The sequence below is a fragment of the Vulpes lagopus genome, chromosome 12, assembly GCF_018345385.1.
Source record: "Vulpes lagopus strain Blue_001 chromosome 12, ASM1834538v1, whole genome shotgun sequence".
In the NCBI taxonomy this organism is placed as follows: domain Eukaryota; kingdom Metazoa; phylum Chordata; class Mammalia; order Carnivora; family Canidae; genus Vulpes; species Vulpes lagopus.
The window spans coordinates 35,728,603-35,754,079 of record NC_054835.1 but is presented as its reverse complement, the minus strand read 5'-3'; the positions used below and the strand labels follow the sequence as shown (position 1 = coordinate 35,754,079).

General features: G+C 38.1%; 1 protein-coding gene across 2 annotated transcripts in view; it reads right to left on the bottom strand.

The window, feature by feature from the left end:
• The window catches only part of LOC121473398 (speckle type BTB/POZ protein), a 67,265-nt gene that overhangs the window by 16,984 nt on the left and 24,804 nt on the right, over positions 1–25,477 (bottom strand). The window contains exons 2-6 of one of the 2 annotated variants that reach the window (XM_041725739.1): positions 17,005–17,056; positions 4,264–4,407; positions 3,486–3,607; positions 325–476; positions 72–199 (exon numbers count right to left, since the gene is read on the bottom strand). In XM_041725739.1, the coding sequence (XP_041581673.1) occupies positions 72–199; positions 325–476; positions 3,486–3,607; positions 4,264–4,341 (480 nt within the window). In that variant the 5' untranslated portion in view covers positions 4,342–4,407; positions 17,005–17,056. The remainder of the gene's footprint in view (positions 1–71; positions 200–324; positions 477–3,485; positions 3,608–4,263; positions 4,408–17,004; positions 17,057–25,477) is intronic. The other variant, XM_041725740.1, reaches the window with a different exon arrangement.

Sequence of the window (25,477 nt, the reverse complement as noted above, 5' to 3'; positions counted from 1 at the left end):
AGTGTAATTAAGTCACCCATACCCATCAGGTCTGGGAATTGCTACTCTCACCTTGGAGTAAAAGGACTCACCTCACAGAAGAGGGTAAGCTTGTCATCAGGGAGAAGCCCGTTAGCCTCATCCAAGAGAAAATCTCTACGGATGAATTTTTTGAATCCCCAGTCTTTGCCTTGCACAAACCTATATGCCCGTTGACTCTCTGAAGTGGAAAAAAAAGCCATATTTAGGTTTAGTAAAAAAATAAAAGATCAAATCCATAACTTGTCTGCTTACAAAGTTGCTTGATGTGAAAATAAAGAGTCAAATGAAGATAAGAACATTTACCCATAGCTTTGGTTTCTTCTCCCTTAGCATTCAGAATGGAGAATTTGAATTTTGCCCGAACTTCACTCTTTGGACAGCTGACCAGTAACAGGTAAAGTGACAGGTAATCTTTGCTTTCTTCATCTAGCCCTTTTGGATTTACTCGCAAACACCTGCCCAAAACAGATAGGAAAAAAAATATATGTCGGAAGCATACATGTTTATAGGCTTTGTTAAGTGACAGGAGAAACACAACATCTATTTCTCAAGAGAGGAAGATGTTAAGGAAAACCAACTCAGGGGTGCCTGGGTGGCTCAGCTGGTTGGGACTCCAATTTTTGGTTTCAGCTCAGATCCTGCACTCATCGGTCATGGGACTCAGCCCCACGTCAAGCTCTTCGCTCAGCACAAGTTGGCTTGGATATTCCCTCCCTCTGCCCCTTTCCCCACTTGTGCTCCTCTCTCTCAAATAAATAATTTAAAAACAATAAGAAAACAAACAAACAAACAAACAAAAAAACAAATCCAGGCCCCTTAGTAGGAGATTCTGATTCAGCAGAATGGCTACTTGGGAACCACTTTTTGAGAGCAACCTGAGTCACCTGTTGAACAACAAAAGTAAAGGGGCATCCTACAAACTGAGAGTACATCTTTTACATCTCTGCTTCTTTCCTAACCTCCCAAATCACCCTTTTCTCCCCCTAAAATATTTTAAAATTGAGCCTATTTCCACTCTGTTCTAATCCTCAATCTCAGGAAAGGCAGCCTCTTCTTTTCTCAGGACTACAGTGAAATAATGAAAAACAAAATGTTGGGGGCATCTGAGTGGCTCAGTTAAGTTGCCTCTTGGTTTCAGCTCAGGTCATGATCTCAGGGTTGTGAGATCCAGTTCTGCATCGGGCTTTGCACTGGGTGTAGAACCTGCTTAAAATTCTCTCTCTCTCCCTCTGTCCCTACCCGCTCTCCCTAAAAAATCTTGTTGAGCTCTTTACTATCACCTTATGAGAGAAAAAATATTCCACAGAAATATGTGAATAGTACCTAATCTTTTACAGATATTTTATCAATCTGGTAATAATATCCTAAGATTAAAATAAAGAAGACAGTATGTAAGAAGCAGAGACAAAAGTAAACTCTCATTACACAGGGTAGAGTTCCAAGCTAGGCTTCCAAATAGAGTTAGAGATGACAATCTGTTGCCAATGAATCAAAACAAATTTCAGGCAGATTTAATAGGTTCAATTGAGTTAAGTTCTAAATGTCATTAGCTGAACTGCATGTGGTTCACACTGCTTCTACCACATATAATACTTAGGCCATATGTAACCTTAGGCCTTGCCAGTGTTATGGCACCTCTCTCAAACAGGTGGCCCAATCTAGTGCCTCTCTGGGGAATGCAAATGCCGTATACATTGTGGTCAGCATATGAATTTAAATACAATGCCTAAGCGGGGTGCCTGGTGGCTCAGTCAGTTAAGAGTCTGCCTGCTATCAGCTTAGGTCATGATTTCAGGATCATGAGATCACTTATGACCCCTTCCCCCTTGTGCTCACTATCTCCTCACTCTCTCTCTCATTTATTATATAAATACAATGCCTCAGAATAAAGCATTCTCTCAACACCTAGCAATACACTGCTTAGTACACATAGCCAACAAATATTAAATGGAAGGAGAGTGGTTTAACTCTTCATGGTTTATAAGAGATCAAAACTGGGTGGCTGACACACGCGTTCTGGTCTTGCCAGTGAACATATGGTTGTATCCATAACTGCCAGCTCCTCTTCAAGGGGACACATGCTTTGGATGGGATTGACCCAACCACTCTCAGATTATATTCCCCTTGCCACAGAGATTGAGGGAACTCAAACCTAAACCAGGCAGTGCATGTATTCTTGGCCACAGAGTTAATTCAGAGAAATTTGTTGGATAGTAATGGGTTATACCCACTGCTACTGCCAGTCAGCCTTTAACCACAAGGGATGCTAGATTTGAGATGGCTAACAATGTGGAGAATAGAGAGATGGGATCCTTAATCTCACCACTGGGATGCTGGATCAAACTACCTTCAAAACCATCCTACACCCTGGGCATTCCAGTTACATAAGCAAATAGATCTCCTTTATTGTTTTAGAGCAGACAATTTAAAAGTTGAGATTTTTATGCCAAATTCTAAGTTTCTTGCTCTTCTTAAAACATCAGCAAAAACAATAATAGTCAGCCCTTATTCACACATAGCTAAAGACAGTTGGAGCTGAGCAGCTACCATCCCTTTTAGAAGGGTGCTCACTCAACACTCATATCATATATAAATATGATTTACAACACTGGCCCTCTTTATTCATTTATATTACTCTACAGCCATTTGAGTTTGCTGATCCCTGACATACTCACTGAACTAATTCAACAAATATACAGTGAGGGATGTATGGGTGGCTCAGGGTGTTAAAAGTGGCCAACTCTTGATTTCAGCTCAGGTCACGATCTCGGGTCCTGGGATTAAGTCCCGAGTCAGGCTCTGTGCTCAGTAGGGAGTCTGCTTGAGGATTCTCCCTTTTCCCAGGTCGTGCTCTCTTTTGCTCTCTCAAATAAATAAATAATCTATCCTTAAAAAAAAGATATGTGGGGCAGCCCGGGTGGCTTGGGGGTTTAGCGCCGCCTTCAGCCCAGGGCATGATCCTGGGATCCCAGGATCGAGTCTCACATCAGGCTCCCTGCATGGAGCCTGCTCCTCCCTCTGCCTGTGTCTCCGCCTCTCTCTCTGTGTCTCTCATGAATAAATAAATAAAATCTTAATACACACATACACAGTAAAAACACCCATCATGTGCCAGGCACTGTTCTAGGCACTGGGGAATATATGAAGAACAAAACAAAATCTCTGCCTTCAAGGATCTTATGTTCTAGTGAGACTCTGTTGTAAAACTATGCAAGGGACACCTGGGTGGCTCAGTGGTTGGGCATCTGCTCAGGGTGTGATCCTGGAGTCCCAGGATCGAGTCCCACATCGGGCTCCCTGCATGGAGCCTGTTTCTCCCTCTGCCTGTGTCTGCCTCTCTTTCTCTCTCTCTCTCTGTGTGTCTCTCATGAATAAATAAAATTAAAAACAAAAACAAAATAAAAAACCACACAAAACAGGTGACTTTTAGAAAAAATTTTACAGCTAAATATAGTCTTCCTCACCATTTCAGTTTATCATTGGCTCCCGATGAAAAGGTTGAACTTTTAATGACTTCACCCATTTCCTCCCGGCAAAAGCTAAAGTTATTGATGGTCCACATGTAGGAGAATTTCACTACTTTGATCTGTTGACAGAAAACCAAGAAGTGATTAAATAGGAAGTGGGCAACCTGAAAAACAGGCTGATCAAATAATCATTTCCCATCCTCCCTCCATCTGCATGATTCCCACAGGAAGATAGCCCTGTCTGGCCAGAATGGAGGCTCAGCTTTTTCTGTCCCTCACCCACATTTTAAGAAATCTCACAGTGACCAACTGCTTTCCTAACATTTCTCCACTTCTGAGAAACACTGGGTGGAAAGTGAGAAAAACACAGACAGGGGTGGGCAAGTAGATAATAAAGCCATACCTAAAACAAGCTTCTGCTCAAAGCAGTGTTTGACAATTGAGATGCTGATGCCACTGCCTGGGGTTGCAAATGTCAAACCTGGTTTCCTGTGAGTGCCCAAAGAGGAACACATTTCCATCAAGGTGGATATAAGTGGATCTAGTTTCAAAGATGCCCCCGCTTTCAATCTCCAGTAAAAAACACTGGCCTAGGACATACGGATGCCATGTGGAAAACCGACAAGTACTTTATCTATCTGCCCTTTGACAGTTATGTCCTGAGACATTTCCGGAGAAAGCAGGAAACCGAGCGAAGAAAAGAAATCTTACTCTTTTCATTCACCAAAATCCTCCCAAGATATACAATTTACAAGGAAAAAAAGCATTAACTTACCTGTGTGTAGCACCAGCTCTCAGCTACAGGGCCACTCGACATTTCTGCCGGAGGTGGAGGACTTGGAACCCTTGACATCGCCAGTTTGAAGGTTAAACAAGATCTCCAAAGTCAGGGGACAAAGATTTCTGTTCTCTCTTCACCCTGATTGACCCAAGAAGCATGAGGATTTTATTAGATTAATGGTATACTATCCTATTTCCGTTTGACCTTGTAGACTGGAAACTGGGTCTCCTGCCTGGAATGCTCTACCTTATCATTTAAATGGCTCCTTAGCATTCAATGTTAACTTCAGAGAAGACCACCTATCTAAGGCAGCCTCCTGGTCACAATTCTATCACTCTATTTTAGTCCTCTATCCAAATCCTAATATTATCTTATCAAATGAATTTACCCAAAGTTCATATAAAGTACACCCATGAAAAGGCTGCCAAAGAGGAGACAGCATAATGAACACCACATACAACTGCCATTGGCTTCTTTCTCTGGGGGCACAAATACTCCACTCCTAAAAGAAACTGACCTTGTTACCTAACTACTGTCTCATCTTCTCCTACACTTCAGTGCAAACTTATTAAGAGCAGTCTTCTATCCAACTCATTGTTGGCTGCTCTCTTGAAAGGCAACATTAACCCCTTTCTTGGATGTGTTCCTTTCTCTGCAGCATTAGAGATCTTCTCACTGACATACTCCATCACTATCCAATTTTTCAGACTCTTTTCCTTGCTCTCTCTGCTTTCTGATAATTCCTCAATCTTTCTTTCTTTTTTTTTTTTTTTTTTTTAAACAGTCAGGACTCTTTTTTTTTTCTTTTTTAAATTTCTTTATTTATTTATGATAGGCACACAGTGAGAGAGAGAGAGAAGCAGAGACACAGGCAGAGGGAGAAGCAGGCTCCATGCACCGGGAGCCCGACGCGGGACTCGATCCCGGGCCTCCAGGATCGCGCCCTGGGCCAAAGGCAGGCGCCAAACCGCTGCGCCACCCAGGGATCCCATTCCTCAATCTTTCTTATTGGATTCTCTTTCTCCAGTGTTGTTTGTTCCTATGGTTTAATTTTCAATCATTTTCTCAATCTACATTCTCTTTCATTTTATCCACCCCCAGTGTCAAAGTTTTGCCTTTATACAAATGACTCTGAAATCTGTACCTGTCTCATAACCCTCAGACCAACTTCAAATAACTGCACAGCTCAACAGATGTTCCAGCAGCAAATCAAATCCAAATCCAAATTCTCCCCTCTAAGGCCTTTCTAAACACAAAGCCATTCAAAACACTGGTGAATTTGGTTACAATTTTTAAGTACCATAAACAAAGCCAAAAAACAAACTGGGGGAAAAAAAAGACTTTGCAATGCATAATGAAGGGATAATTTATAAATTGATATGTAAGTATTTTTATAAAATCCATAAGAAAAAGGCCAACTACCCTATAAAAAATATTGTTTATAAAAAGGGAAATAAAATAGCCCTTTAAGTTTTACACCCTCCAGACAGCAAGAAAAAAAATCAACCATACCCTGTATGGGGATATGGGGACTCTCCCACACTGCTGGTGAGACTGTAAACCAGAATGTATACTTTGGACAGGAATTTCCTGTATGAGGTATATTGAATATACACGCACCCTAAGACTTAGTAATTCTACTTTAACTGTATATGCACTAGTTTAGGGTTTCTCAAACTTCAGCGTGCAACTCAATCACCATGCTGGGCTCCATCCCCAGAATTTCTGATTCAGAGGTTGGAGGGAGGACCACAGATTTGCATTTCTAACGAGTTCCCCAGTGATCTTGATTTGCAGGTCCTGGAACCACATTTTTAAGAACCACTGCCCTAGAGAAACTCTGCACGTGGGCAGAAGATGACACAGAGAAGGCTATTCAGGGTAGCACTGCTTATAACAGTGAAAAACTAGAAACAAACTAAAAATCCATTAAGAGGGAAATAGAAAACTAAATTGGGTTATTTTCATATAGTGGAAGGCTATATTTCAGGATTTAAAATTAATGAACTAGATCTGCAGCACCAGGGAGAGGAGATCAAACACAATGCTAATGAAAAAAAGCAAGTTTTGGAATGTCATATGCAGTACCTTATTTATGCAAATTTAGGATTTATACATTATTTACAGATATGATATATGCATTCAGTAGAAGTAAAAAAAAAAAAAACCAAAACACTGACAAGCTATGCATCAGATTCACAATGGGAGAGCAGGGGAGAATGAAGCTGGGAGAAGAACAAGGCTGGGACAAGGATATAAGACATCTCGAGGGGATCTCTGGGTGGCTCAGTGGTTTGGCCCCTGCCTTCGGCCTGGGATGTGATCCTGGAGACTCGGGATTGAGTCCCATGTCGGGCTCCCTGCATGGAGCCTGCTTCTCCCTCTGCCTGTGTCTCTTTCTCTCTGTCTCTCATGAATTTTTATTTATTTATTCATGAGAGACAGAGAGAGAGAGAGAGAAAGAGAGAGAGAGAGAGAGAGGCAGAGACACAAGGCAGAAGGAGAAGCAGGCTCCATGCAGGGAGCGTGATATGGGACTAGATCCTGGGTCTCCAGGATCACGCCCTGGGCTGAAGGCGGTGCTAAACCGCTGAGCCACCCAGGACGCCCCTCCTGTTGCTTTTCAAATGAGGATGATCTGAAGCAAATATGAAAATATATAGGCCTGTTAGTTTGGGATGACAGCCACTTTAGTATATACCATTTTTCCTACTGTTCTGCTTTATTTAAAAAAATATATTGTATTGCAGAAATAGTGTTAGGGTGTATTCCATTATATCAAATACTGGTTTATAATATCTAAGGCAGAAATTTCTTTCCTGATCATCTGGTTTGTTTTCAGCTGTTCATAGACAATATGAATATAACTGATCATATCACCGTCTTTGCTTGGCTACTAGGAAGCCATGAGACAAATTTGTAAGCCATCTCTTGAAACTGTAGGATCACATGCTCATTCTATAATAGCTTTATTATTTTCTTTTTTCCATTTCTATTTATTCATTTATTTTAGAGAGAGAGATCAGGGGGAGGAGCAGAAGGAGAGGGATAAATAGGCTCCCTGAGGGCTGAGCTCAAACCAGGGCTTGATTTCATGATCCTGAGATCATGACCTGAACTGAAATCAAGAGTTGGATGCTTAACCGACTGAACTACCCAGGTGCCCTAGCTTTATTATTTTATACTTTTTTTTCATTTAATTTTTTAAATTTAATACTGTTACTCATTTTGCTATAATTCTCTCAACTATTTACTCTTTTTATGTTAACACTTCTGGAAACTGCCTCAAATCCTTTGTTGAGAAAGGTATAAATGAACAACAACAACAAAATCACTCAACTCCTACACATTCACTGGCTACTTAAGTAATAAGCATGGAAAGGGATTAATAGGGTACAGTTGTATTCCCGCAGAGTAATACCAGTGGTATTACCAGAGTCCCCACTGGTTTTAAACACTATCCTACAGATATTTACAACTAAAGCATCCCATGCAATCGCAGATGGAATTAACAGTTATATATACATGACATGCTATTTTGCTTAAGCTAGCAAACTAAGCCATACAGGGGCAACTGGGGCTCTCTGGTTTGTGCAATTCATGATTCCATGATATACTCAAGAAACCAAATGCTACACTTGATAACCTGTGATCAAGCTAGGCTTCCATTTGATGGAAAACACATTCTCAAGAATTGCTTGTCTAGTGACAAGTAAATGCACCTTAGTTTTACAAATCCCAGTTACCATTACTCCCTGTAAGAGCCAGAATGAAATTTCCAAATTCCCACTTAAAACTATTTTTTGGGCAGATTGGCAATGAAGATGTGAATTTTACACATTACTTAAGAGCATAAAATTTGGCTCTGGAGGTGTGTGGTGCAGCTCTATACTGAGGGATCATAAAATACTAACAAGTTTATTTTGAAGTTTAAAAAAATACTACATATTTATCTAACAATTGATTTAAGAATTCTCTAAGCCTAAGAAAAAGACAAGTTTAAAAACCAGTTTATTTTAATGGCTTAAGTGTTGTTACTAAACCATGGTCCATTATTACAATCAGAAAAAAAATACTACTTTTGTCTTGGCTATTTTTTCCTCTCTTTTTTGCTTCTCATTTATTTTGTGGCCAAGTCTTTTTGGTCTTTCTTTTCTTTTTTTAATACTATCACCTTTATTCCAATTTTAAAGAAATGTCCAACCCAGCAGCTAGTAGAACTGGAAGATGAGCTTAGACTCTGAGGAGCTCTAACCACACAACCTGCTGAGAGGGAAATTGACTAGGATAGCACAAGTCTAATTAATTTCACTCATAGCAGGCACCATGAGCAAAGTGTTCATCAGCAAAGTAGCCTGGGGTTACATGAACTCTCTAGCACTTCATGCCAAATGCTGCAGGTGCCCAGAAGAAAAACAATTTCAGAAAAGAGGAGGTCTATTTGAGGGTCATGGTTTGAGTACCTTTGTAGGAGACAACTAGCACCAAAATATAGTGTCCCTGGTTTCCAACAAGTTAGGACAAGTCCATCCAAGTTCTCTAGTGAGAAATTTCTTTTCCAAAGCTTAGCAAATTTCCCAGTATGCTGACAACTCTGAGGCTGAACATATCTATTATATGCCACCATTTATTTTCCTGTTTACTCTATTAAATCCTGACCCATGAGGTGACATGTCTTCTGAGTCACACTAAAAAATATACTTTAAAATATCTGTCAACTGTAATACTGCTCAACTTCCAACGAAGGTAGTAACAAGTTAGCAACCAATAGCAATCACTAATAGAACGCATCTCAGCAGGTATTAGGAGACCATAAAGTTGTTAATTATTTTTGCCAAGAGACTCCAGTCAATCAATATAGTAGTAGTAATATTCTAATGAAAACATTAAATTCTGGAGAGCAGGGCACAGTGGCTGAGTGTCCGCCTTTGGCTCAGGTCATGATCCCAGGGTCCTGGGATGGAGTTCTGCCGGCAATGCGCTCCCCATAGGGAGCCTACTTCTCCCTCTACCCATGTCTCTGCCTCTGTCTCTCATGAATAAATAAAATCTTTATAAGAAAGGTAAAACTCTGGAGAGTAGACAAAAAAAAAGAAAATATACTAATGCTGTCATGATGCACATGCATGGTGCTTTCAATGGAGCCTATAGGATGCACTTCTTTTTTGCCATCTTTTACACTTATGAACACTTCTGCTGCCTTCAGTAGACTTGAAGCTCTTTAAAAGGAACTTGCCATTCTTCTTTATGTCTTGTCACCTAGCACAGCCTGCCTAAAACAAGGCATTCAGCGAAAATACTCTGATGACTGAGAAACATTTATCCAGTTGCATTCTATCTAGTTCATTAACTTTTCTGTTTGTTTCTCTCACATATCTCCAAAAGAGCCCTTTGAACAGTGCTGAGTATATTAGAATTGCAATGTAATGAGAATCATTAATTTGTTCTTTTCGGTGAGTTACACATAAAGCCAAAAACTCCTTGGCACTCTCAAGTATTAGCCCCGGTAAAACTAAGGTTCTCATCCAGGACCAAGTGTATCTGCATTCTACAAGGGGGAAAGAGTCCGGATAGAATTTCCTTCATTTTGAAAACATGAATCAGGAATTTGAATTAAACTCTTATGTAATCAGGATTCTTTGAGAACAGAAGATGAATACCCTGTACAATGGAGGAAAACGTCCCAATAGTTTAACCTGAAGTATACGCAGAGCTGGGTTAGGACTCTCTGATAAGGGGATCCCTGGGTGGCTCAGCGGCTTAGCACCTGCGTTTGGCCCAGGGCGCAATCCTGGAGTCCCAGGATCGAGTCCTGCGTCGGGCTCCTGGCATGGAGCCTGCTTCTCCCTCCTCCTGTGTCTCTGCCTCTCTCTCTCTCTCTCTCTCTCTCTCTATGTCTATCATAAATAGATAAATAAATCTTAAAAAAAAAAAAAAAAGGGACTCTCTGATAAGTGTTACAAAGAGCTTCTACAGGGATCCCTGGGTGGCGCAGCGGTTTAGCGCTTGCCTTTGGCCCAGGGCGCGATCCTGGAGACCCGGCGTCAGGCTCCCGGTGCATGGAGCCTGCTTCTCCCTCTGCCTGTGTCTCTGCCCCCCTCTCTCTCTCTGTGACTATCATAAATAAAAAAAAGAAAAAAACAAAACAAAACAAAGAGCTTCTACAGTTCTTTTTTATCTTTCTTTTATTCCCTGTAAGCATTCCTCCATCTTCAATCCCATCCAGTCATCCAGAGAATTAAAAAAAGTATCAACAACCAACACAGGCATATCACATACATGATTATCTGTAAGTTAGCCATATAGATCCAGGAATTTAAAAAATTACAGTAATTAAAAAAATAAATAAAAATAATACAAGAATAAGACTGAGGAGATAGGAGACTGAACCATGAAATTGTTTTGTAAGTCCAAACTAGCCAAACATTGGCAATTTCATGGGGTTCAACATAACACACAAACATGCACAAGCTAATGGCTGGGAACATAGCTTCTTAAAAGAATGGTTTATTAGGGACTTTTTAAACACTTATTACTTTTTCTTCTTTTAATTTAAGGCCTTGTACAGTTTCCAAGTAAGGAAAAAAAGCCCAATGTCATAACTATTTTAAACCTGAGAGACAGGGGATCCCTGGGTGGCTCAGTGATTTAGTGTCTGCCTTCAGCCCAGGGCGTGTCGTTGGGCTCCGTGCATGGAGCCTTCTTCCTCTGCCTCTCTCTCTCTCTCTCTCTCTCTCTGTGTGTCTCTCATGAATAAATAAAATCTATAAACCTGAGAGACATTGTATTTTCCCAAAAAGAAGATGCAAAAAACAACAACAAACTCCAAAAACAAAAACAAAAAACCCAACCACAAAACTCTGGGAAGACTTGGATATAATCATTTTCAAGAAACTGATGTGACCTCAAAGTAATGTCTGTATTTCTTCTGTTACAGTGTCCTCCGTAATATACAGCCTATGAGGTAATAACCTCTTTCTCATTACCCTAAAGATAGATTATTACAGGTCATACGGACTTCCTCTGTTGCAAGGTTTGAATGACTTTTGAAAAATTTGTCATAGGTAAACTTATTGCAATAAGTCTAACAAAATACTAAGTACTTGTCTAACAAAATACTAAGTACTTGTTTTTAGTTTAAGAAGTGTCGATAAATTAAAAAAAAATCAGGAGACTTCAATAAACAAAGGAAAGATAGGAGTTTCTCTTATATCCTTTATTAGATTCACACTACATAAAATTTACAAGTTAAAGATAACTGTTTCTGTCTTTATAGAGACATACACAGTATTTGTTTTAATTCTTTTTTTAAAATTTTTATTTATTTATGATAGTCACACAGAGAGAGAGAGAGAGAGGGGCAGAGACACAGGCAGAGGGAGAAGCAGGCTCCATGCACTGGGACCCCGACGTGGGATTCGATCCCGGGTCTCCAGGATCGCGCCCTGGGCCAAAGGCAGGCGCTAAACCGCTGCGCCACCCAGGGATCCCTGTTTTAATTCTTTAACAAAAGAATTTCATGTTATGTGAATCTAAAGATCAAAAAGAAAAGTCAACAGCCTAATGGAAAAATGGGTGAAGAATAGCCCATGGTTTGCAGAAATGTAAATACCAGTGGCTCTGGAATATATGAAAACATGTTCAACTCTCATTCATAATAAGATAAATGCAAATTAAACCACACACTGATTCACCCAGTGAATTGGCAAAGATCAAAATGTTTGATAACACTTGCTCAGGGTAAAGAGAACATTTCTGATTAGAGTATAAATTGTTACACTCTCCATGAAGGGAAAAGTATATCAGAATGAATAAGAAATGCACATATCCTTTGATCCAGCAATTTCACTTCTAGAAATTTAGAGTTTCACTTTATCCTACTGATATATTTAATATGACAAATATAAAACACTTTTTCACTGTGGCATTATTTGTAATCACAAAAGAATGGAAACAACCTAAAAGTCCATCAACAAGGGTTTGATTAAATGAATTATGATACAGATAGACAATGTAACAAAAATCTGTGGAAAAAAATGAGAAGGTCCTATTTAAAGAGGCAAAAATATTTATTTATTTTAACATATACATAATATTCTCTATAAAGCTATGTAAGATTCTAGGAATACTGGTTACTTCCAAAAGTGGGAAACTGGGGTACTTGAGTGGGAATGAGACTTTCCATTGTATTTCCTTTTTGTACTATTTGAATTTTGAGCCATGTGAATATATTACCTTTCCAAATAAAATTTAAAAAATTTTAAAGCTATTAGTAGCCTTTACAGTTAATTTTTCTAAATGATGAGATGGCTTACAAATCAGACCCTTATGAGAGACAAGCTAGGAATTCTCCAGTGGTTTCCACTGCTATCTGAGTAAAATCTACCTCTGTCATGACTGCCAAGACCTCAGTGTATGTCCCTGACCTCATCTAACACTTACCCTTCAAATCACCATCCTTTAGTCACTCAGGTCTTTAATTCTACTTAGCACATCAGGCTTTTTCCTCAGCCTGGAAAGCTCTTTCTTCCGTCAGATCTTTTCATAGCTAGCTCCTTATCATTTAAGTGTCCTATCAATATAATATCTTCAGAGAGGCCTTCCTTGACCTCACACTTCCAGCCTGCCCCTCTCATTACCTTACCTTTTTTTATTTTCTTCATTATCACTATCTGAAATGATCTTGTTTTCAATTTCTCACTTGTCCATTGTCTTTCCCACCAGAAGTTAAGCTCAATCAGGGAAGAGTATTCCCCATGCTTAAAATGGTATGATAACAGGCACCCAGTAAATATTTGTTCAGTAAAATTGTTGAATAACTAGATTACTGTCTTTGAGAATCATATTTTTCCTTAATGAGCTCCAGTTAGAAGATTAAAGTTTGGGAGTTGCTGAGTGAATATCAGCTATAGGAATCCAGGCGCATTTTTAAAACAATAAAACATTTTCAAAAAGAAAAGTATCAGTTGATCTCATTTCAATTTCAAAGAACTCATTATGTTCCAAAACTATACTCTCCTTCAATTAAAAAAAAAAGTCCAAGAAAACTTGGGAGAAAAAGGTAATTAAGCCTTTAAAGCTAAATGGGGAGTTCCCAAATCCTAAGACAACAGTAACATAAGCATATTTTCCAGAATAGGCCAGTCTTGATTATAAAAAGTATCACTACAATAGCTACCAGGAATTCAAGATAGACCTTGAGGGTTCTTTCAAGTTGTAGTCTATATAATAAAATTCCAACATATCAATAAAACTGAGGCAGATCCTTAGCATCTTTACTTAGATTTGACATTAAATTTTCATATCTGATGTGAGGTTTGATTTTCTTAAAAATGAAGTACAGAGAAAAGATATTTAACATTGAATATATACACATGTAAACATGTCCCTGTATAAATATATAGAGACAGACATACCTTTGAAACATGCCTAGACATATAACTAAGTTTTCGATACCAGGCTAATTTATAGAACATATTTTCTGCCACTGCCAAATATTTATCTAATTAAGAGTTGAATTATTCTTGCAACTATTATATTCAAGGAAAACTCAGAAACAAGTATACTAATATGTATGCCGGTCACTACCTTTAAGATTCTTCAGTTTACAGATACCTTAGGTGAGCATAGTTACTGAAATGATTGTACGGGTTAGATATACTTTCATAACATAAAAGGCTATTTTACCTTCTTCTCAATCTAAGTGTTATGAGATTTACAGAAATAGCCTGGCTAGTAAGGCTCATCCAGACAAAGCCAAGATGAAGACGAACAAGAAGGTACATGAAAGAATCTCAAGTCATGGAAAGAGTAGGATAACCAACAAACAGCTCCCACTGGCTCCCAAACCTTAGTGTGTGCTGGCTGTTTACAGCCTACTGCCCTTCTCTACAGGTTATAAATAACTGCAAAGTGTCCTTGTCCCCAAGGAGACCTTAGCAGCCAGCTCAAAGGTTAAAATATGGAATAATTCTCACTTTGGATGAAACTCTTCCAGTTACCAGAAAAATGAAAGAGTAAAAAAATTTATTGCCAATTTAAGTTAAGGGCTGGGGAATCATTCCCTCTCCCTAAAAACCATCAATTATATAAGGGTTGTTGATACAGACATACTAGCATAGTTCACTACCTCAAAAACATATCCAAGGAGAATGCAAATGCATGCTGTTCCAAATGCAAAGGTCTGTCCTGAAAAGGGGCAGATGCCATTCAGCAGTCTTATAGGATAGCATCTCTTGAGACCTTAAAAAAAAGACTTTTTGAATTGTTTTGCTTTTTAATTTAGGTAAAAATGACTAACTGAGCTAAATGCATCTATAGAACACGATCTTATCTCCTCTTAGATAGGGGATCCAGCACAACCAATCATGGCTGCAATAAGCATAGGTCTCACAAGGTCTGGGCTAATACCATCAGGTGATGTGCTGCTGTTGTTAATTACTGAACCCCTGCTAGGAAAACAAAAACAAAAACAATTCTTCCAACCACTTAAAAAAAAAAGGTAGATACGGTTCATCAGATTAAGCTTCTCCACAAACCACTTTCAAAATCCATCATTTGGGAGATGTCTGAAATGGAATGACATGAATTCAAATCAGTAAACAAATCTGATTATAAAGGGGCTATTTCACTTCAAAGTGGATCTCAGTTCCAAAGGAAAACACCTTCAGAAATGAAGTTAGATAGGCAGAACCAAATAATCAGCAATTTCTCTCTTTCTGCAAATTATAATACTGTGTTGATTACACTGATGACTTGGACAAAAATCTCTAGGGCCACAAAGAGCAAACTTAGGAAAGATGAATATTTTAACACATCCCACGTGTTATCAAAGATTTCTCCTCTAGGTTGAGAAAATTCATTCTAAAACAAGAGCTAGAACAGAATTTAAAAAAAGAAGGAAGAGGAGGAGGAAGAGGGAAAAAACCTTATGGCTAAGAAGATATGTTTATTATATAATTATATTCTCAAAGCTGTTTCGAGATTTGGGAGATTATAGTTTTTCACCCTCAACTACAGAGAACCTCATAAAATTCAAATAGTAAACAAATGAAAGGCTTGGCCCTAATACAATTAAGTGTGTCCAATCTGCAAGGAATTCAAAAACAGAAGACTCATTTCATGAAGCAAACAGGCAGAGATTGCATAACCCTACAGGGTCCTCTGGCTTTTCTAGAAGCCAAATCTAACATACAGTTCTCTTCAGCCATCTATACTTTAGTCATGCCATTTAAAAATATTTCTTGCCAACACAAGTTGGCTACAGAAAGACCTCAAGGAATACATATCAAAGAAGATCGTCCAAACTGGTCTTAGGGGTACTGTGTGGACTAAGTTCATTAAATTCGAAGCTGAAAAGGCCCATCTACTCCAGAAAATTTGGTATACTACAAGGGCAACCAATTCTCTCTAGCATTTTTTTTAAAGACTTTATTTATTCAATCATGAGAGACAGAGAGAGAGAGGCAGAGATATAGGCAGAGGGAGAAGCAGATTCCCTGCGGGGAGCCGGATGCGGGGCTCGATCCCAGGACCTGGGGATCACGACCTGAGCCAAAGGCCATCCAGGTACCCTTATTCTCTTAAGTATTAACTACTACTATCTAGCAGTATAGAATGTGGTATTCTCTGAAGGTGTTGTTCTTTATAAGAGACGCTTACAACTCCCTTCAACTATGAAAGAGAGATCGAAGTATATTTTTGCTTTAATCTCCTTTAACTGTGGTCTTGCTAGAAAAAACCTGATGACTTTCATATAGATCCATGTCCATGCTCTTTACTTAGAAACCATCTGCAGAAAATAAATTCCCTCTTATTCTAAAGTTATTAAGAATAAGCCAATTTCTGTGTTAATGTTAAGGTTCTAACTAAGCTAAATGGAACAAAGGACAAGCAGGAAGTTCTCAGTTTTAAATGTTCATTCCAAAATTCATGACACAAGGAAAAAGTAAAACCACACAGGCAGACAAAACAGGGGAAAGTTAGACAGAATGTCTGTCTTAACAGAATTTCCTGGCTCCTCACAATTTGTCAGATTTTAAAAGACCAAAATGCAATAATACCTATTTTACCCAATTAAACTCTGTAAAAACATACATAAACATTTGAAGCATTAAAAAAGTAAAATTTTTAAGATGCTGGCCCGAATGGTAGAAATATTTTTTAAGTTACCCATACAGAGATGAGCTCGACATTCATACACAAAGGCAATCTGCTCAGAATCAAATGCCTTGAACATTGTAAAATGAAGCCCCTGAGTTGCTTTATTTCTGTTTATAAACTGTAATTCTCATTTCCCTGAAGATCTTTTCTAGGGAGAAAAATCATCATACTCTAAGGTCTCTATATTACTGATTACAAATGTAAATCCAAACTTTTCTCCCTTCCACCATTAGTGTAAAGCCTTCTATTACAAGCTGTAGTCACCAGAGAAGATCTGAACAAATAGCTAAGTTTACATCAAGAAAGAATATTTCGAATAAGACTTCTTTTGAAGTCACTTATGAAAAACGTTTAACACCATTTGTAATGCTCATTATTCAAAAAAACCAAAAACTTTACATGTTTACTTTATATGACTTCCAACTTTACATACCATTTGCATTGAAATGAAACAGTAGATTGTACTCCAGATGTGCATTTTTTAAAGTCATGGTAAATATCTTCGTGTATTTCATTTGCTTTTTTCCTCATAATCTTAAACTATGTTTAAAATAAAACTATGTAAAAACTCACCAAGTTAAGTCAGTAGGAAGAACTCTAATTTGTCTTGTCTAACAGGAAATCTCTGTTGGAAATAGAGATGATGAATCAGACTTAACTAGACTCTGAATCTCATACAAGTCTTTACTTATTTTGGCTATTCTGAAAGGGAAAATTTTACAAAAGCAGGTAATACATTTGCTAGGATTTACTAGTCAAAATTACCATTCTTCTGTTTATCAATAGTTCTGAATATTCTATTTTCTAGTCATCTCTCAAAAAGATTATATACTTAGATATATGAAAGTCCGAAAAATCCAAGCTAATTCTTCTAATCAACTGGCCTATGAGTGCAGCAAAAACGAAGTAAGTGGTTTGCTTCATGTCAACACATACAAGCATGGGGGTGTTAGCATCACATGTGTCGGCTACCTCACAAACTGTTGAAAGAACGATTTTCTCTTTATGTAAAATGCCCTTTATAAAAAGTGCTCTGTGGGTCAATTACCCTAAGAAAGATACATTTAAACAAAGCCACTTATCCTACAGTTTTAACTGCTACTACAGTGAGGTTCCTGGTGAAGACTGGGGAGGTGTCTTGGCTAAAACACCACCACCACCCTAATTATCTCCCAAAGTCTACAAAGTAACTCAAAACAGAAACAGAGATAAGAGTGGTTGCCAGGCTTCTAGAAGCCTAACATAGGCAGAAAATTCTAGCACCCTCTTGCCTTTTGTGGAAAAATGAAGTACTGAATACACACTTGAGTGATTTCTTAAAAATGGCATCTTTTCTTGCAAATGTAAACACTAACTTTAACTGGTACATATACAAATAAGCTTCTCTTATTTTCATAAATCAGTCAATACCAACATCATCATTAATAATGGAAGAAGCCCTTACTAAAAACTGTCCTCAACTACTGATGCTAAAACAGGTCAACCTTGATCAGAAGATTTAAGAGTATCAAGAGTCAGGCTGAATTCATTTAACAAATATTTACTCAACACCAACTGTGCAAGGCATTCTTTCAGACACAGTGGTAAAAACAATAACAACAACAAAAAACCAGACAAGGTTCCTGACCCTCTGAGAGTAGACAAATACCTCTTAAAACTCTGTTAAGTACTGCTAGGCAGAAGATGCCAACCAACTCTTAAGAAATAAAAATGCTCTGAATGTTGGTGATTCTTAAAACAGAAACCAATACCTTTAGTTCCTTACTCTAATTTTTTTAAACTTAAGGCTTTGGTCTCTCAATTAATTTGCTACAATGAACACTTTCAGTCCCAATGGATTGGCAAAATTTAAGGAGTCTGACAATACTGGTGAGGACTGGGAGGAACAGGGACATGTCTCACACTGTAGGTAGGAACGCAAATTAATATTAATACAACCACTTTTGAAAAAGTTTATTATCTAATAAACTAAAAATCCAGCAATTCCACTCCTAAATATGGCCTAGAGAAATTCCATCAGGACATCCATCAGCACACATAAACAAGAATGTTCATAGCAGCATTGTTCTAACAGCCTAAAGCATCAACAGTAGAATGTATACATAAATTATGGTACATCCATGTACTAGGAAGCTTATATGGTAATGAAATTGAACTACTGTTCTATATAACAACATGGATGAAAGTTACAAACATATTGTTAGGTTCTGAAAGAAGACACAGAACAACATAGATATATTATTCTATTTATATAAAGTTCAAAAACAGACAAAACTAAATTATAATGGTTTCCAAGAATAGGTGGTAAAATCATAGAGAAAATGATTATCAAAAATGTCAGCCTCTGCACAAGAGTATGGGTTATGATTTAGAAGGAATGCACAATACAGCAAACTTCTGGGTGCTGGCAATATTTTCTAGGTCTAAGTGGTGGTTATATAGGTACTTGCTTTTTAGAATTCATCTTTATACAGTCATGTTTTATGCATTTTTGTTTTGTATTTCATAATAAAAATGTTCAAGACATATTAAAATAGAGTAGCTACATATGTATATGCATACATACACACATATATGTATATATCCTCCTGTATCAGTGAATACAATGTCTTACACGGAATACACCCCTGACTTTTTTCCAAGACAATTCATAATAAGAAGTCAGTAATAAAGAAGGGTTATCTAGGAATGAATACTTATAGACTGTCTTTCCTATCGTACTTTCTTTGAATTTAAATGAAACACCTAAGACCTATATTTTCAGGGAAATTTATAGTATGGACACAAAAGTTTAAATCTACATATGGCTACCAGGAGCCATTAGTTAAAACCCACATTAGTATAAGAAATAATCCAAAGCTTCTGAAAGCAAAGCCAAGATACAGTATTTTTTGTTTTTACCTTTATAGTTTAATCGTGGCCTCTGATGGAACCTCCAATGACTTCCCATCTCACTTGGAATAAAAGCCAAAATCCTTGTTAGGGTTGAAAAAGGCCTGGCCTGTCAATCGGACCTCATTACCTCTCTGGCCTCACCTCCAATTATGTTTTCCTAAGCTCACTATGTTCCAGTCAAACTGCCTTCTTTGCTGTTGTTCCTGAGACAGAACAGGCCCATTCCTGCCTCAGGGCTTTGTACTTGCCTTTTTCTCCACCTGAATAACTCTTCCCCTAGATATTCTCCTGGCACACTCCCTCACCATTGTTGGGTTTTTCTATAATAGTCACTATCTCGGTGAGGCCTTCCTTGACACCCTTAAAAATACCATCCCCGCCCCCAAGGCTACCATCCTGTTCTCCTTCACTACTTCATTTTTTCGTCTAGCACATAAAATCATCTATCCTACTGTATCTGGAATGTACAAAAGAAAAATTCCTGTCTGTTTGCACCCAAACTGTGTCTAGCACAAGGGAAGCCAGAAATAAACACTTATTTAATAAATGGCTGAATTAATCTTTTTCTTTTGGATTTCCATTCATGAAAGACTAGACAATACCTCCATACATTAAAGAAAAATGTTTCCTCTCTATGTCAATTTTTTTTAGAAGATTTTATTTATTTATTCATGAGAGACACATAGAGAGAGGCAGAGACATAGGCAGAGGGAGAAGCAAGCTCCCAGGGCCCCAGGATCATGACCTGAGCTGAAGCAGATGCTCAACCACTGAGTCACCCAGGTGCTCCTCTATGTCAAATTTATTAAAGTTTGTTTCACTAACAAGTTGCAGGTTTCTTAGTATTAATGAGTAACAGGTAAGGTAAGACTTACAAAAAGTTGATACAAACTAAGTTGCATTTTCCCCTAACAAATGCGCAGTACCTCTTCTAGTAATAACAATGCTGGGAAACCTCAGAAAGACAAGAGCTCCCTTATACTGTGGTGAGCTGTATACCGGTGGACCTGCTACAGGAACTTCTTGACAAGCAGCAGCACGAAGACAGACTGCCTCCTTTACTCTTTTTAAGTTGTTTTGTTTTAAATGAGCATGTTTTAATAGAAGGGAAAAAAATATGTTTTTTAAAAAATTATGTAAACAAAATATAATTTTGAGAAGAAAGTTCTTTATATTTCTTACTCCTACAGAAACAGAAGGCTTCCGTTATATATCCGGATGAAATATCCCAAGAAGGTGACTACAATCTATTGTAGTTTAAAAAAGTTAATTTTAATTTTTTTAAAATTATTTTTGAGTTAGATATCAAAGATTGTTAAAGCAGTTTCCAGTGAAAGGGAAAACAAAACTCCATACTATTAGTGAATCATATAAGAACATAATCTTATTCTAAAGAAAGATTAAAAATAGGAATATTTCTCCCCAGCATATATAAATTGTGGGATTGACGTGAAAAAGAGCAGGTAAAGAACTCTTCAACCCTTGAAGGGCAGCCCGGGTGGCTCAGCAGTTTAGTGCCTCCTTCAGCTCAGGGCATGATCTTCCCACGTCCCGCTCCCTGCATGAAGCCTGCTTCTCCCGCTGCCGGTGTCTCTGCCTCTCTCTCTCTCTGTGTCTCTCATGAATAAATAAATAAAATCTTAAAAAAAAAAAACTTAGTAATTACATTGCCTGCAGGAAATAATTCACTAAACAAAACTGCCTATTGAGTGACACAACAGATACATCTGAGCATATAGACAGAGCTTATACTTTTGATGGAATACTTTGTTTAAGTTAAAACTGGAGTTAAGTCTAGATCCAAAAGTTACTTTCCAACCACAATACTTGTGACCTGAACCATATCCTAAGATATGAATAAATCTGCAAGAAAATATACAGGCATCTGCTATTTCATAGTTATACTTATTACCAAGGCTTCTACATTAAGGTTTTATCAATTGTCTAAAAAATACTTCACAAAGAAATTCTTATCAAATCTTTAAGATAGTACACATATTCATGAGGTTAAAATGTCATAAATATATATTCATACATGAGGTGGTGGCCCAAATTAGTTAAGAAAGGAAGTCCTACTCAAACACTCCCAGCAGGGAGAGTGTATTATTAGAGAAGAGTAACAGTTTTCATGTGTAACACTTCAGCATTCCAAAAACGCTCAAAGCTCTGAATAGCATCCACATTTAAAGGGGAAAAGACAAGGAGCATAAAAACTAAAAATATACTCAACCTTGCAATAATAAATATAGTGGATTAAAGAGTCCAAAGAAATTATAAATGAAAGTCACTGAAACATATGGTCCCTGAATAAAATTTATCAATAATAATTCTAATATAAGGTGAAGGCTTATATTTTTTAATGCTTACTTTGGCTAAGAATGCTCTAAGAAATTCTTTCATAAATATCAGCTCTGGCTAGATCACGCTGAATTTAGGTAACACAAGAATTGCCTGAACTGGCCTGGAGATCAGTGAATAGGCCTACACTTAGTGGGTGGGAAGTATTCTAGGAGTTAAAAGGAATAAAGAAGGGAGAAAAAGGAAGAGGTGAGGAGTTATTGATGTTTATGAAAAACAGCTATTGGATATAATAAAAACAAAATACTGAAATGCAAAAGTTGCCAAAGTTATCAGATTCCAAAGAGAATCCATAGGAAAAGAAAATTTCAGAACCTCCCAACCTAATAAAAGAAATTGGTATTCTGAGTTATGAAAGGGTATCCTCATCCCTCCTTCTCCCCCAAATGATGATGTGAATACCAAAGTGGTGGGACAAGTGGAGAATTTCAGTAAGATACTTAGGAAAAAATCAAGCCACGGAAGCAGCAAAAACTATAACAACAAGGACGACGAAACCAACAACTAACAACAAGGAAAGCATAAGGGATACACATGTGGCTGCTGTTCACTGGAGTTCTGTCTGTAAATAAAAACAACTTAAAGATCCACCAAAGGGTTTGGAAAACTAAAATATTCATAGTGAAATAAAAATTAAATAGCTAAAACGAGGGACTGAGATTTATATGCATTCAGATAGACCCTGAAAAACAGTAAGAAACAAACAAAAATCACCAAATGACTGTCACAGAATTTACATATTCTCTCTCTCTCTCTCTCTCTCTCTCTCACACACACACACACACACACACACACACACACACACATTGCACTGCAAAGATGCACACTAAATTCAAAATAATAGGGCAGCCCGGGTGGCTCAGTGGTTTAGCACCGCCTTCAGCCCAGGGTGTGATCCTGGAGACCTGGGATCGAGTCCCACGGGCTCCCTCCAGGGAGCCTGCTTCTCCCTCTGCCTGTGTCTCTACCTCTCTCTGTGTCTCTCATGAATAAATAAAATTTTTTAAATCTATAAAAATAAATAAAGAAATAAATTCATGATAATAGGCTGTCTCTAGGGAGTGAGGGTGGGGAAAAAGAACTAGAGGACTTCAGCTAGAGAAGTTTGTCAAAATCTCTCCACTTTTTGTTTGTCTTTTAAAAAAATGTTTCAAAAACCATGAATTCAGAAGGAAAAGTAAATTAGAAAAGATTTTTAAAAAACGACATCAGAGAAATCTCTTAGACAATAATGTAGTCTGAATCAAACCAAAAAAAAAAAAAAAGCCAGTGAATTCAGTCCAGATATTCTCAATAATGAAAAAAACTAGCTGTTGTTGGTAAAAATACTTTTTCCAGTTGACCAGAATTACATAGCACTGGGCTTACTTAAGCAGAGGGAGGAAGAGGCTGACTTCATATATCTCAGCAAGAAAGCACATTTTGTTTTATTTTTATTTATTTTGGAGAGAGAAAAAGCATATGTGAGAGCAAGCATGAGGTCAGGGGGAGTAGGGGGAGAAGAGACAGAGAAGCTTAAGTGTTGGGCATGGAGCCCCACATGGGGCTCAATCTCATGACCCTGAGATCATGACCTGGGTTGAAATCAACAGACACCGAAACAACTGAGCCACCCGTCACCCCAAGAAAGCACATTTTACACACAACTAATACAGCAATCCAGCCTATCTTCAGAGACTGCATATCCTTATAAACCAGCCATGTTTCCACAAAGGACCTTCTCTTTCCTCTCCACCATCTTATGGTCTAACCTCCTGAAGCTCTGTCTTCCAGTCTTCCCTAATTTTATTCATTCCCCTCAAAGGATTAATCCCTCCTTTTGTAATCACCTCAAATTTTTGTGCCTGAACTCAAAGACAGATTTTTTTTTAAAGGAAACTTGAGACTTTTTGAAATGATTGAAGCTTTTTCTCTGCTTTTAATTACATTTCTCCTCCCTCTTCCTTTGCTTTTTGCCATCCCCAATCCTTTTTTTTCCCCTTCCATTCTCTTGCTGACCAACAGCTGCTTTCATATACTAGCAAGCCTCTGGCATATTTATACTTTTCACTTCTTAAGGAAAAGATACTCCCAAATAAACCAAATGAAATCCCATGCCAGAGCCTAAAGGTCAGCTAAAGGGGAGAAAACTTAAAAGTAAAAAATACTAACCATATTTTGCTGCCTTTCATTTTGGCATGAAGGCCAGGAATACAGCAATACAGCTTCAACTACCAAATAAGACAGCAAAACCAAAATTTCTTTTATGTTTTATTATCTTTATAGTATTGAAATGTATCTGGGGCCGACTGTTTCATAAGACATTTTGGTTAAGAATTGTAAGACCACTGAGAATAAATAGGTCCATACAGTTAGGTATGACAACCTAGTGGAAACCACAGCCTCAAGATTCACAACAGAGGGTGACCCACGGCACTACTTCCCCATCCTCTTGGTCTTTGTTAAAAGGCCTTCTGAGGTCATCCTGTGTTAAATGTTTTAAGCTATATAACCATTTCCTCACAAACATCAGTCACTGCTTCAGTCTCTAAAGTATTTAAGATCTTATTTGGGACTTTTAACAGCTCCATGAGGCATGTGGGGCAAATATTTTACAAATAAGGAAACAAAAGCTCAAAGGTCATGGTCACATGGCTATGAAGAGGTCTGAGTTCAGAACTCAACTCTTGGAGTTCTCCTAATCCAAAACTTTATCATTCCTATGACTAAGTGATTCTTCGGTCAGGTATGGGTCTTTAATTCAACATGTAGGAAATGGAAAAATATCTGATAGAAGATACATTTTTATACCCTAGTTTTCAATTCCCACTTCATTTTCAAGTGGCAACACTGTTGAAAAGTATGCTCTTTTTTCTAATGAATTCCGAGCACCATTATTAAGGAAGACCAGGGCTAATCATTGATAGGCTCATGCCTGCTTTCAAGGTTGGACCCTGGGAACAAATCATATGTCCTAATACTTTAAGAATGACTTTCTATACTTTAGCATCTAACTGTCATTAATTTTTTTAAATAAAATGTCTAGTGTTCTAACATACCAGAGTACTTTTCTGGCCTGAGTTTCCAAAAAACCAGCATCTCTCCCCGAGAGCTCTCTCCATTGCCATAAGCTAACAGAATTAAAAAGCACAATTTCTACCATTCCTTAATATTTATTTGAGATGTCTACCATGACTAAAATACTAAACAGCACCCTGTTCTACCTAATTGCTCAAGCCAAAAACCCTCTTTTCCTAGGGTTCCCATTTATCAGCAAGTCCTGTCAGCATGCTTGCTGCCTAACACATTCCACATTTATCCATTTCTATGTAGTTTTTTTTTTAAAGATTTTATTTATTTATTCATGACAGACACAGAGAGAGAGAGAGAGAGAGAGAGAGAGAGAGAGAGGCAGAGACACAGGCAGAGGGAGAAGCAGGCTCCATGCAGGGAGCCCAATGTGGGACTCGATCCTGGGTCCCCAGGATCCCGCCCTGGGTGAAGGCGGCGCTAAGCCACTGAGCCACCTGGGCTGCCCTCCATGTAGTTTTCTCTCGCCTGAACTGGTGTTAACTGGTTTCTAATTGATCTCCATTATTAGAAAGGATACTAGAAACGGAGCAGCAAACACATCTACCATTGACATCCTCCAGTCTAGCAATCCAGTCTTACCTCATGTGGTTGTTTGAATTCAGTCAACTGTCAGAATATCCACTTCCATTGCTCAGTCTACATTAACAACAACAGAGCTAATAACATGGCTATACAGATTGGATTCCTCCCTAAGGGTGTGGGATTACATAAAATTGCCACT